This window comes from Rhinatrema bivittatum, unplaced genomic scaffold, assembly GCF_901001135.1.
Source record: "Rhinatrema bivittatum unplaced genomic scaffold, aRhiBiv1.1, whole genome shotgun sequence".
Lineage (NCBI taxonomy): Eukaryota > Metazoa > Chordata > Amphibia > Gymnophiona > Rhinatrematidae > Rhinatrema > Rhinatrema bivittatum.
Window position 1 is genome coordinate 25,326 of NW_021820740.1, and position 14,321 is coordinate 39,646.

At 42.8% G+C, this 14,321-nt stretch overlaps 1 protein-coding gene across 1 annotated transcript in view; it reads left to right on the plus strand.

The window, feature by feature from the left end:
- Nucleotides 1-14,069, plus strand: part of LOC115082058 (exocyst complex component 1-like) — a 34,049-nt gene extending 19,980 nt beyond the window's left edge. Inside the window, 3 exon segments of the mRNA XM_029586321.1 lie at nt 12,609-12,747; nt 12,750-12,802; nt 13,817-14,069. Of these exon segments, the coding sequence (XP_029442181.1) occupies nt 12,609-12,747; nt 12,750-12,802; nt 13,817-13,972 (348 nt within the window). The 3' untranslated portion in view covers nt 13,973-14,069.
- The last annotated feature ends 252 nt before the right edge of the window (nt 14,070-14,321 follow it).

The following is a 14,321-nucleotide window of genomic DNA, read 5'->3' on the forward strand; positions in this document are numbered from 1 at the left end:
AAGTATAATCAGTTTTGTCCACAGTTTGGCTTTTCCAGAGAATACTGGTGGGCTGATGTCAGGGCAAAACTATATAGCCGTAATGTCAGCTTTTGCTCTGTCTTCATCTGCTGGCAGAGGTGCATAACCCACTCATTGGAATGAACCTACCCTTCACTAAAGGAAAGGAAATTATCAAATAAGTAGTAATTTCTCCTTGTTTCATGCTCTATTAAAGGAATTTCACTGGCTATATTGTACCGCTGGCACTTTCTAACATGATCAACTCCACTAACTATTCTTTCCAAATAATCAAGACCTTGGCGAGACCACTCAGGCCTACCTTACACACTGTATCCCATCGCAATTGTAAATGTAGAAATTGGGCCGGATTTTAAGAATTCCGCGTGGGCGTAGATTTGTGCGCGCAACCCAGCGAGCACAAATCTATGCCCAATTTTATAACATGCGCTTAGCGCGCTCAGCGTGCACAGGAGCAGGTTTTTAAAATCCGCCCCATTGAGTATATCTAGGCATCTGAAATTCAGTGAACAAATCTGCAAATGATTTAAAAATTCCCCTTTTCCTTAGCTGTCCTGGGAGCTTGAGGCTCTCAGCATGCCAAACCACAGCATCTGGATAACAAGTTGCTAGTGATAAAACTGAATTGTCACTCAAAGGGGAAATAGGAAATAATGCGTCCAGAGATTTTATAATTAATTTGCAGATGTGTGTCCAAATCCCCAACATATGAGAAATATTATGATGTGTTCTACTAGCGTGCCTGACAGTGAGGATGCTAGTTGGGGAAGTCAGATGTGCTCCTAGACAACATACCTTTGGTTGCCTCTTGCTTAGCAACTCACTAATAAAGCTTTATAGTTGGAAGAGCCAGTCCACTGATGTCTTTGCCCAACCATTTAGGGATGTGCATGTACAAAATTTTCAGTTTAGTTCATTCTTTAATTTTTAGCACCTTTTGTGTCTGAATTTCATTTCATGTTTTTCTTCAGATTTTTTTTGGATTATTCATGATTGGTAACTTGTGCACACAAATTTCAATTTGTGCACATGAGTTGCAGTAAACAAATAAGCCAAGAAATGTTACAAACTTTTGGAATGAGTCACACTTTGGTTTGTTTTGTTCGTAAAAATTTGAAAATCAACTCATCGCATTTTACCCATTCGTCTAAACCATATGCACGTCTCTACAACTAAAGTCTACTTAATATTATGCAAGCAGATTTCTCATGCTATATAAATTAGAAATGTGCCCATTTAAACCAGAAAAGCTTGGGAGGATATCTTATATGGAATATGTTGACAAAGACATAGAATTCAGGGAAGAACTGCCAAATTAATTCTCCCACTATGCTTTTTTTCACATGTTTTTGCTAGCATGTTTTGTGGAAAATGTTCCCTATGTGAAACTGTAGAAAATTAAATTCTTGATCAAAAGATGGGTTATTTCCAAACTGTAGAAGCAAGCTAACCTTATTTGCATCTTTGTTGCCTGAAACTTAAATATGGCCTTCAGAGTATGGCCTCTGTAAAGCTTGCATTCCTAAATGGTTTTCATTTCATTTATAGTTATTTATTCATTGCTTTCTGTCCTTTTCATGATTGATTTCATGGCTAGGCTTCTAAAGACCCGGTTCTTGGCTGTAAATGTTTCTTGCCTACCATTTGAAGGCCTTCGTTTGGATTATATATTTATTTGCCATCACTGTTGCAGAAAAGGAGACTTTCGGTAGAATTTCTGCAGGTGACGGGTAGATATTCAGTGTTAATTGATATATAGCATATTTATGAAATGACTGACTCCATCCAGGCCATCATCTAAGACATGTAAATGCTTCTTGCATTGTACTCAATGCAATTGCTTTCCTCCAATAAATTCCCAATACACATGAGCTATTATCACAATACCTGCCCTGCAATATTCTGGCACATTGGGGTGAACTGCCTTCAAGAGGAGATGCAAATGGGGCACACAAAGAAAACACAGAAAAGGGACGAGGAGAAGAAGGAGGAAGAAAGAGAAAGGAAGGAGAAAGGAAAGCAAGAGATAAGGCAATGAGGAAGGGATAGAGAAAATGGAGCAAGGGAGGAGAGCCACAAGGAAACCAGAGGAAGGAGAAAATAATAGGGCAAGGAAGAGAAAGAACCAGGAACTGGAACAAAGGGGATGAGAGAGAAAATGAAGCAAGGAGAGAGAGAAAAATGAACCAGAGGAAGGAAGAGGGAGAGAGGAAAAATAGACAAAAAAGGAGGGATATGAACTGGAGCAGGAAAAAAGAGGTCACACCTTGGGTAGATGAGAGCGGTCCCAAACCTACAACCCTACTTCCTTTTCTTTCCCCCTTCCTGGGTTTATCACCCAATTAATGTTTCTTTCTTTTTGGTCCTTCCTGTCAGAGATTTTTTCATCTGCTGGTTCTGTCCAACTTTTTTTTTTAACTCTTTATTTAATTTTCCAAAAAAACCAAATAAGAGAAATTCAGAACAAATACAGCAATTCTCATAAAAGAGAAGGTCAGAAAATATTAACAAAAAATGCATAAACATCTGTTGATCATTAATCCATATAAAGGGGAGATGTAAGGTAAAATAATAAAATGAAAACAAGGATGCATCTTCACTGGTTGATCCCTTAGGTGCTAGGTACTGAATAAGTTATCTCTTTATCTTGCAAAAAAAAGTCTCCACATGATCAGTGTCAGAAAAGATAAATGTATTCCCAAGTTATTTTAATTAGATCCTTGTATGGAAAGCTCCAAGAGCAACAACTCTGGACTTTTTCTTTTTGTACTTTATAAAGTTAAAATCATTTACATGGCATGAAATAACTTCTAAGATTACTTGCTCAATACACCATAACACTAAGAAATTAAACATGAAATAAACACTATAGCAAGTTAGGTCCCCATTATTAAAGAGGGGAGTTAGAATGAAAAAGGGAAAAAGGAAAACAAAGAAGCAATCGAAAAACAATTGCCCACCTGTTCAAGGTGTTTCTACATTAATCTTTATGAGACTCACTCGTCTTATAAATAATTTTCCTGAAATAGCATCTTAGACTGTTTTATCATGTAAAAAGGCTTCCAAATACATTGGATCTGTGAAAATAGACTTATTCTTCTGATATATAATAACACACGTACAAGGAAATTTGAGAAAGAAGGTTGCCCCTAGGGCTATCACTCTGCATCATTTGCAGAAATTGTTTACTTTGAAGTTGTGTTATACACGATATATCTGGGGAAAATGTGCACCTTTTAACCACAAAATAAGAAAAATATTTCTGTAATACCAAATCTTTGTCACTTTCTGCACAAAAAGATACTAACATCATTCCTCTGGCTCTTCTTCTGCTCAGTTGCATTCTCCTCTGTGGGATCTTGCCATTCAGTGTCTGATTTAGTCCCTTGCTGCTTTCAACTCTCTCTATAGCGGAGTCTCACTAAAGATTTGAACTGCAGCCCTGTGACTTACTCAGCTGCTGTGCTCCCTCTTGGTTCTTTCTGGTAGGGATGTGCATTTGTTTCATACATTTCCCTATACAAGCATGTAATATGAAATGTATGAAACATATGAAACGAATGCATGTCTAATTAGCATATAATGGGAAATGTATGAAACGAATTAAACAATTGCACATCCCTATTTTCTGGTGCCTCTCTCAGGATTCTCCCTGGGCTTTCCACAGTACTTCTCCTGTTCCAGCATCTCCAGTCCCAGCGTCTCCTTGTTCCTGTGTCTTCCCAGGTTGTACCTATTTGGACTGACTTCTTGGTACTGACTTCTGCCTGCCTGACCATTCTATTGCCTGTCACCTGGAACTGACCACTGCCTGTCTGACCATTCTACTGTCTGCTGCCTGGATCCGATCCTCACTTGCCTCGACTACGTACGGACTGATTCTGGTATTGACTCTCGCTTTGTCTGACCTCTCTTGGACTGATACTCTGGCTCTGACCCTTGCATTTCACTCATGCACTCTTCTGGCCCCCGGTGACCTTCGGGCCAATGTACTTGGATAATAATCGCGGCTTCTACGTGGCTAGACCTGCAGGTGCTGCCTGTCTCATTCGGAGGACCTCTCTGAACTGTTGCCTTTCCGAGGTCTCCGGAGCTTCCAGTTCAGGTCTAGCTTCTCCACTGCATCAGCCGTGCACCCTTGCTTGTGGTGGGCCCACCTCTCCAATACCTCTCCGGGAGACCACTGGAGGCCCACCTAAGTCCAGGCGGTATGGGTATCCAAGGGCTCAACCCTGCAGAAACCCCAGAATGTTATTGGTGAAGCTCCAGCTAGCCTCTGTCTCCTTGTGTGCTCCTCCTCCTGGTGGCAAGTGCTCTCTGGGACCAACCAGAGGGCCATACCAATCATGCACCAGGCCAAGGGTCCACCTTCAGCACAATACTAAAAGGACATCTTTCAAGAAATGAATTTGAATGAAGAAAACAAGAAACAACATAAACACTGGCAAGTTAAATGCAAAGCATTGATAAGGAAAGCAAAGAGAAAATTTGAAAAGAAAACTTGACGTGGAAGCAAAAACTCACAATAAAAACTTTTTCAAGTATATTCGAGGTAAAAGGCCTGCGAGGGAGTCAGTTGGACTATTAGGTGATCAAGGGGTAAAAAGGGTACTTAAGAATGATAAAGACATAGCAGAGACTAAATGAATTATTTGCCTCTGCATTCATTGAGGAAGATGTAAGAGAGATACCCATGCATGAAATGATATTCAAAGGTGATGATTCAGTGGAAATGAAACAAATCTCAATGAACCTGGAAATTGACCAACTATAAAGTAGCAAATCACTTAGACCAGATGATAAAAATCCCAGAGGGCTGAAAGAACTGAGAAATGAAATTGCAGACCTTCTATTGGAAATTTATAAACTATCATTAACATTGCCCTTGGTACCTGAAGACCAGAGGGTTGCAATGTAATGCCAATTTTTAAAAAGGGATAATAGAGTGATCCAGGATACAGACCAGTGAGTCTGACATCTGTGCCAGGCAAAATAGTAGAAACTATCATAAAGAGCAAAATTGCTCAACATAGAGATAGGCATAGTTTAATGGCACAAAGCCCACATGGATTTAGCCAAGGGAAGTCTAGCCTCACCAATTTGCTACATTTTTTGAGGGCATAAATAAATATGCAGATAAATGTGAACTAATATGTTGATACAGTATCTGGATTTCCAGAAAACATTTGACAAGTTCCTTATCAGATACTTCTTAGGAAATTAAAATGTCATGAGATAGGGGGCAGTGTCCTATTGTATATTGCCAACTGGTTAAAAGTTAGAAAACAGAGAATAGAGTAAATGATACATTTTCCCAGTGGAGAAAGGTGAATAGTAGAGAGTGTATCAGGGATCTGTTCTGGATCCACTACGTTTTAATATATTTATAATGACCTGGAAATAGGAACAACAAGTGAGCTGATCAGATTTGCCTATGACACAAAATTATTCAAAGTTCTTAAATCACAAGATAATAATCAGAAATTGCAAGAAGACCTTGAAAAATTGGATACTGGGCATGCAAGTGGCAAATAAAATTTAATGTGGTCAAGTGCAAAGAATTGCACTTAAGGAACAGTAAACCAAATTATAGCTACACAATGCATGGTTCCACATTAGAAGTCACCATTCAGGAAAAGGATCTAGGCATCATCATTGATAATATGTTGAACTTTTCTGCTCAGTGTGCAGCAGCAGCCATGAAAGCAAATAGAATGCTAAGGATTATTAAGAAAGGGATGATGACTAAATCAGAGAATATCATAATGCCTTTGTATCGCTCCATGGTGCATCCTCATCTTGAGTATTGTGTGCAGTTCTGGTCACCACATCTCAAAAAAGATATACCGTATTTTCCGGCGTATAAGACGACTGGGCGTATAAGACGACCCCCCCCCCCCTTTTTTATACATATTTTTAAGAAAAAAAATAATTTTACACTCAAACAGGAGCAACCCTATCTATGAAAAGGCAACACTACAAATACCGTATATCAGGCCCTAAAAACCAATATACCTCTTATTAGGAAAACAGAACTAGCAAGCAGCTATAGATCCCCACACATAAATAATTGTAAAACTATACTAATAAGCAGAATAAATGTTTCAAAACAGCTATGAACAGAATAACATCCAACAATTAAAAACTCATAAAAACTATTAAACATTCTCCAAACACCAATAAAATATTTCAAAAAAGCAGACACATCACATAATATTAAATAATTAAAATGGCAGTCAATCAAGAAAAATAAACTTAAAAAGCCACCTTTCCTTACCCCCTCCAGCAGCTCTCCTATTCCTCTTCCTCTTCCTTAGGGCCCATGTCTCTCACACACACACACCATACCAGTCATGCCCCCATGACCAGTTTCTGTCTCTCACACACCAATCATTTCCCAAACAGTCTTTGACACACACACCAGACACCTTCCTGAACAGTTTCTCTCATGCCATACACACACACAGGCTTCCCACTCCCGTGTTCTGCTTACCGTACATATACGGGCTTCTCACTCTCATAATCACTTTCTCTGTCTCACACACACACCAGTCTCTCTCTCATTTCCATGCTCACTCTCCACGTGCACAGGCTTCTCATTCCCTGAATCACATTCTCTCACATTCACACACACCAGTCTCTTTCTCTCACACACACTGTCACCTTATCAACCAGTCTCTCTCTCATGCACGCGCACACACACACACACAGCCAGCCCTCCCGCTCCCATGCTCTCTCTCACATAATCAGGCTTCTTACTCCCATGCTTTCTCACATACCCAGATTTCTCACTTCCATGCTTTTTCTCTCTCTCACACTCACATACACATCAGTCATCTCTCTGAGCAGTCACTTTCATTGTCTCTCACACACGAGCTCTCTGACCAGTTTCTCTCAATCACACACATGCTCTCAATCAAATGCATTCTCTCACTTACACACAGGCTGGCTGCTTCTCTCTCTCTCTCTCTCTCTCTCACTTCCACTCCCCCCCCCCCCCCGAGCACAAATAGTAGCTGTAGCAGCCTCCTCCTCCAGCCCCCGCAGGCCAAGAAAGAAGAAACCCATCGGCCGCGGGAGGCTCATGCTGCTGTCTCCTTTCCCGATTACCAGCTCCTTCGACTGCTCGGGGCCGTTCCTGCTGTCGCCGCTGCAATTTTTTCACGCGGCATGGTTCTTTCTTCCCGCGCATCACTTCCTGTTCCGGTTCAAAGGGGGGGGGGGGCGGGAAGAAGAAGAGGCCAGCCGCGGATGCCACAGCCGCGGGAAGGAGAAAGCCGTGCCGAATGAAAAAATTGCAGCGGCGATAGCAGGAACGGCCCCGAGCAGTCGAAGGAGCTGGTAATCGGGAAAGGAGACAGCAGCATGAGCCTCCCGCGGCTGATGGGTTTCTTCTTTCTTGGCCTGTGGGGGCTGGAGGAGGAAGCTGCTGCAGCTACTATTTGTGCTCGGGGGGGGGGGGGGTGAAAGAGAGAGAGAGAGAGCGAGAGAGACAGCCAGCCTGTGTGTAAGTGAGAGAGAGAGAGAGAGAGAGAAGCAGCCAGCCTGTGTGTAAGTGCGAGAATGCATTTGATTGAGAGCATGTGTGTGATTGAGAGAAACTGGTAAGAGAGCAGGTGTGCCCTATAAGACGATACCCGGCGTATAAGACGACCCCCGACTTTTGAGAAGATTTTCTTGGGTTAAAAAGTCGTCTTATACGCCGGAAAATACGGTAGCAGAATTAGAAAAGGTACAGAGAAGGATGACCAAAATGATAAAAGGGATGGAATGATTTCCCTATGTGGAAAGGCTAAAGAGGTTAGGACTTTTCGGCTGTTGTATCTGTGGAGCCTTTTGCCAAGGCAGTATTGGCTCTACCTATAGGGAGGAGCAGCCCATGTTCCCCTCAGGTTTGAGCCTTTGGGTGCCGGAACTGGCAGAACTTAAGTGGGTTCTCTGTGGATGGCAGAAAAGTATATCCCATATCAGCTAGGGTACAGGCAATGATCAGAGGCAGGCAGTGGTCAGGATAATCTGAGGTGCAGGCAATGGTCAGAGGCAGGTAGCAGTCAATCATATCTCAGCTTGACATTTAGATTGAAACCAGGGAGGAGTGGAGGGACAGATGGGCAGGGCAGAGAGGCAAGGAGATTAACAAGCTGGCAAAAAATGGAGATGAAGACAGAAGACAAACCGGAGTCTCCTGGACAAGGGCTGAAGACAAGTTGGATGAAGCACAAAAGACAAACTGAATGAGGAACTCAAGGCAAGCTGGACAAAGCTGGAACGAAGAAGTAACACACATTACAATGACATAGCTGGATCTATTGCTGAGGCACTGGGCAGACATTCGAGCTAACCTTTTATATAGCATGGTTGATGATGTCATCTATGGGCACCTCGGGGGGTTTTCCCGCCATGGGCCCTTTAAATTTTGCAGCACTGGCCTGCGCATACCCTTAAAGGAGCTGTTGGCAGTCACGTTGGAGAGGAAATCGTCAGCGTCCTGCCATGTGTGTTGACTGCATCCTGCTGTGAATTGTGTGGATGGCGTCCCACCACATTCCAGCGTTGCTTGGCTGGACAGGGCCAGTATGTGAGTGTGGCAGTCCATGGGGGCAGCCCGCAGACCACCGAACATAACATCAGCTTGGAGAAGAGACAGCTGAGGGGAGATATGATAGAGGTTTACAAAATAATCAGTGGAATGGAATGAGTAAACATTAATCAGTTGTTTACTCTTTCAAAAAGTACAAAGACTAGGGGGGACACATTTAAAACTAACAAGAGAAAATATTTTTTTACTCAACGCATAATTAAGTTCTGGAATTTGTTGCCAGATGTTATAGCGAAAGCTATTGATGTAGCTCCATTTAAAAACAGTTTGGACAAGTTCCTGGAGGAAATTCCATAAATTATCATTATTTATTTATTTATTTATTAGGTTTATATACCACCTATCAACATTTCTAGGTGGCTTACAAGAAAACAATCATAAAATAAATAAAACATTAAGGTGGATTTGCAGATATCAACTGCTTATTCTTGGGATAAGCAGCTTGGAATTTATCTACTGCTTGGGATCCTGCCAGATACTTGTGACATGGATTGGCCACAGTTGGAAACAGGATACTGGGCTTGATAGACCTTGATCTTACCCAGTATGGCTAGTGTTATGTTTTTATGTTCTTAATTGCAGTTCTAAGTGTTATTTTATCAGGGGGCTACAGTTAGTCTTGCTCGAGTGGCTTTCTCCTGAGTGGGGACATTCGCATTGATAGTTCTTTAGGAAGTCTTTATTAGTATGGCTATGAGGAATGTTGAAAATCTTCTTAGCTTATTGCATTGAATACTGGCATTAGTGGAGTGAAGGCAGCAAACCTGTTGCTCTCTGTCTTCAGTTGCTGGTAGATGTGCATAAACCATGCATCTGGACTGATCTGGTTGGAATCAAGGAAAGGAAATTATCAGGCAAGATTACATTTCTCCTTAACAAGGAAATGGAGAAGAAAACCAGCAGGTTACACTGTGACCACAAGGTGTCACAAGATTATCGCACATGTGTAACTTTTCTCGTAAGACTTGTCATGGTCAGCCAGACTGGAGTCAGGGAGCATTCCCACTGAAGCAGTACAGAGCTGCAGAATAGGAGTAGAGCTGGTCTTCTGCCTATCCAGCCCCTTCTCCTGCAGCTTGAGCCCTTGGATTCTGGAGGATATTAGGGCTTGTCTTCAGTAGAGCATCATGGTATGGATGGAGCTGAGTACAGGTGTAGGCTGGACAAGGCAAGGCAGGCTGGAAGCTGAGGACAGGCATGACTGGAAGCTGGATACAGATACTGGCTGAGGACTGGACACAGGTGCTGGCTGGGACTAGATACAGACTGGGCCTGGATACAGGGCACAAGCTGGGGCTGGAATAAGGAAACAGTCTGTGCTGGATACAGGGTACAGACTGGGGCTGATTAAAGGGTATAGACAAGACTAGGGATAAGGGCAAGGACTGAGAAATAGACATGGTTCTGGACAAGGCAGCACAAGGCAGAACAAGGACAGGACTAGACAAAGACAAGACTGGACTAGACAAGGACAGGCAACAGAGGACAGAGAAGACCAACAGGGCATAAGGCTGACTAGAAGAACCTAACAGGCCCGGAGGCTACAGAGCAAGACAAGGAGGCCCAAGATGCCACAAGGCAAAGCAGGAGGCCAAAAGGCAATAAGACAGAAGGTCCAAAGGCCACACTGCAAGGTAAGGCAGAAGACCAGGAAGCCACAAGGTAAGAAGGCCTGGTTAGGCCACAAGGCAAGCTAGAATATCAAGATAGAGGTAGCCAGGTCAGAGAGCCAAGATTGAGTCATCTAGGGCTGAGGCTTGGATGTAGTAGGGTCAGCAAGGATGTGACTAGTAGAACTGTGAGTGAAGCTTGCTGGAGGCCTCTGCTGGTGAGGAAGCTTGGGTTTTATACTGTCAATAAGGAAGTGACAGGCAAGACAAGGAGAAAGGCTCACTAAGAACCCTTGCTGGCATGAAGAAACTACACAGGAGGCAAAAATTTGAGAAGACCATTAAGTAAAAAAATAAAATTGTGGGCAGTACCTGTTTTCATTTCCTCATTTTGCACTGACCAGATGAAGAGGACTTAGCTCTTGAAAGTTTGTTACACAAGTATTTATCCTAATCAAAAGGTATCACCTACAACTTATTTGATGATCCATATTTCTATGTACCCACAATACTTTACACAGATCAGTAATAATTTTTATTCCATTATTTTGTCTCACACAAACTTTATAAAACCAGAGCCATCCTCATCTAACACTTTCTTCAGAGAATAACTTTAAAAGAGCAAACTCTCTTCATCTTGGAATGCCCCTAATACTGATTTATTGTGTTTATTTAGATTTAACTCACATCTTTGCACTGATATAGCTCAAGGAGAGTTGCATCCAAGTACTGTAAATAGTTCCCCTGTGCCCAGAGGGCTTACAATCTAAAGGGGTCATTTACGAAGCAGTAGTATTTTTCTATTACAGAGGCTTCCAAAGCTGCGGTACTTGGTACTACAGCTTTGGAAACTGAGCTTTTCTTATCCTGGCAGTAAAATTTCACAGGGAAAAATCCTATCAAGCACAATAGTGGCCCTCAAGAGAACTTTTTTTTTTAATATTTGAAGTCACATGTCAAACTCACTGCTCCTTTGCCCAAACTCCCATTTTCCAATAAATGGCCCTCCTGGATCCAAATGACTGCCCCCCTGACAGTAGAAGCCCCGACCCACCCTAGCCCAACCCCCCCGGACATACCTGGTGGTCTAGTGGGGCCAGGAGTACCCCCTAGACTCCAGGGCTGGTGCACTATCTAGTCAAAGTAAAAGCAGCTAGCCATCGTACTAAATATGCCCCGGTCATATGACATCTGGCCAGTGCCTTTAACTAGAGCGAATGCCGGGCTTGGCCCTTAGAGCCCCTCTAGACCATCAGATATGCCCGGGGGTGTGGATTAGGATGGGTAAGGTGGTGGGAGGTGTGGCCGCTACTGTTGGCAAGGGCAAATATTTGGATCCCGGGAAGGGGGCATTTATTGGAAAGGGAGGAGGTTGGGTAGGGGTGGGGTATTTGCTGCCTGACAAAAAATAAATTAACCTTTTTTTCTTGAGGGCCGCCTCCAGAGACAACAGGGGTATTTCATACATTGTTAGGGAGCTCTTTCCAGCCATTTTGGCTCTTTAAGAGCCATCCTGATGGTAGTTCATTATCATCAGTGTTTTGTGAGGTAAAATACTGCACGTTATTGCTGCATAAGTGTTTACCATGTAGTAAATTCTGTATAACATGCATTAAACACTTAATGCAGTTTAGCAAATGGTCCATTAATTTTGCACCAGAGGCAATGAAGACTGAAGTGACTTTCCCAGGGTATGAATGAGCTTCAGCAGATTAAAGCCCTGGCTTCCATAGTTTACAGCCCGCTGGACTGACCCTAGGGAGAGGTGTAGCTCTGTGTGTGAGGAAGACATGATGCTTTCCATGAGCAAGCATCCTCATGAAGCACTCACTTTCCCTTTTTTTTTTTTTATCTGCTGCATTTTTCTGTGCCTCTTAGTTGTTCTCTGACTTATTGCTAGCATTTTTTACTTTGCAAAGGCAGTGTAAAAATTATCTTTTTTTTTCTTACCAGCTTCATCCTACTTCTTTGGGCTTCCAGCTTAATCAGAATAGGCATGTTCAGAGCTATGGCATCATAAGCCTTCATTTGCCACTGCTTGGAATTGTTCCCCTATTTTTATAATGCCAGCCTAGGCCAGCCATTGCTGTGATGGCTGTTGGCCACGTGCTATAGACCTTGGCTCCCTCTGGACTGAACCTTGTATGCATGCACCCTGACTCTGGTCAGTAGGTGTCATCATTGTGCAATGGCTGAGACACCTTCCCTCCACTGGGGGCTTTGAATGCTGCCTCCATAGCATCTCTAGCCCTGATGAACCATGGACCAGAAGCAGGCAAACTCTTTCTTAAAGATATACACATACATTTATACTGTATTATTTATAACTGCAAAAACTGCACTACATAATATAGCTCCTGTCTCTCCTTTCTGGCCAGTGTTTCTTGGATGGAGTGAAAGCATGCATTGCTCAGGGAGTGAAAGAGGAAGATGTAAGCTTCCAGCTGGCATACAGTAAGAAAGAGCTCAGGAAGGTGATTGAGAAGTATCCTGGCAAGGAGGTGAAAAAAGCTTTGGAGTGTTGTACAGCAAGATCCTAAAGCACCTTTCGCTGGAAGAGAACCTGCTACCGGTAACTGAAGCTTTGGGATGGCTGCCTTGGGAAAGATTCAAATGAATTACATATTCCATTTCTAGAAAGGAGATGTACATATCACAACTGCTCAAGGACTTCATCAGTACCAAACTGGGGCTGGTGAATTGAATGTAGTAAATCAAGCTAAAGAAGAGTATCAGATGCAGAATGTCAGAGAGATGCAACTTCACTGCAGATGGTGGGGGGAATAGATTAGACTAATAGGTATAGGCAAAACATTTCAGAGGAATGAAGATTTGTATGCCCTTGTTGTCCCTGTCCAACCCCAGCACTCACTCCCCCAGCCCAACCGCACTGACGTCCTCTGTCTCTTTGCAGCCCAACCACACTGACGTCCTCTGTCTCTTGCAGCTGTCTCTCTCAGTTTGACCCACAAGGGCCAATCAAATCTTTGGAGCCATTTGCTCCTTCTGACGACCCACAATGGCTGCTGTCCTGTGTTTACATCACTGATTCTTCTGAGTCTTCCAGCCATGTGGGCTGGAGTCCACCTTCCAGCTGTGCGACTGCTGAAGCCATGCAGGCGTCTCCCTCAGCGGAATATGCTAGTGTACACCCCACATATAATCCCCACTGCTTAAGTGTATAAAAATATATAGATGCTTGGTGAGGTAGAATATGAATGAGAATCAATGACATGATAGTCAAGAAGCAGAGCAAAGAGCTATGGGTAGTAGTGGTGGAGCAAAGAAGGGATGATAACAGGGCAAGAGGGAAGGGAATAGTGGTAAAACATGAATAAAGCTTATTGCTAAGGACATCCCTTACAAATCAGCCCCTCAGACAATAGATTACATAACATGTCAACTAGTCCACTGTTAACAACAGGAAGCTTGTTATTACTCTTTTTTGAAGCTTTTATACAGTGAGCATTTGATCCACACATATGCTTATTATGCTAGGCTCTGATTGTAAAAAGCATTGGGACACGCTTGAGTGACAGGCTGAGGATTGGCTCTGTGCACTGACTCTGAATGCCTTCTTTTCCAGGTGGTGTGGCATGCTATGGAGCAAGAGTTACTCCGCCAGTACAAACAGTTTGAGGACATGATCAGTCGCTGCTACCCAGGGTCAGGAATTACCCTGGACTTCTCAGTAGAAGACCTGCTGAATTACTTTACCACTATCACGCAGTTGTACCAGTAGCAGAATTGCCTCTAAGTAGTCTTGGAATTTCTTCTTTAAATAGATGCCAGCTCTCACCAAAAGATGCTGATGATGTACCCGTAGATTTGGAAATACCTCTTGGGCTCTGTTCTGTTGTTTTGCCTAGAAAGATTCGAGAAGAAGCAGAGGCACTTGCTGTGAAAAAAAAAAGTTGTTTATTTCATGTTGATTTCAAACTTCAGAGAAAGACTCACCTGAGCAACTAGACAAATGACTGAAAACGTCCCCAGAACTCATTGATTCCTATTCATGCATGCGTGTTAAGCATTAATGGGTCAAAAAAAATGCATTATTAGTGCAAATTTACTGCCATTGAAAATAATGGAGC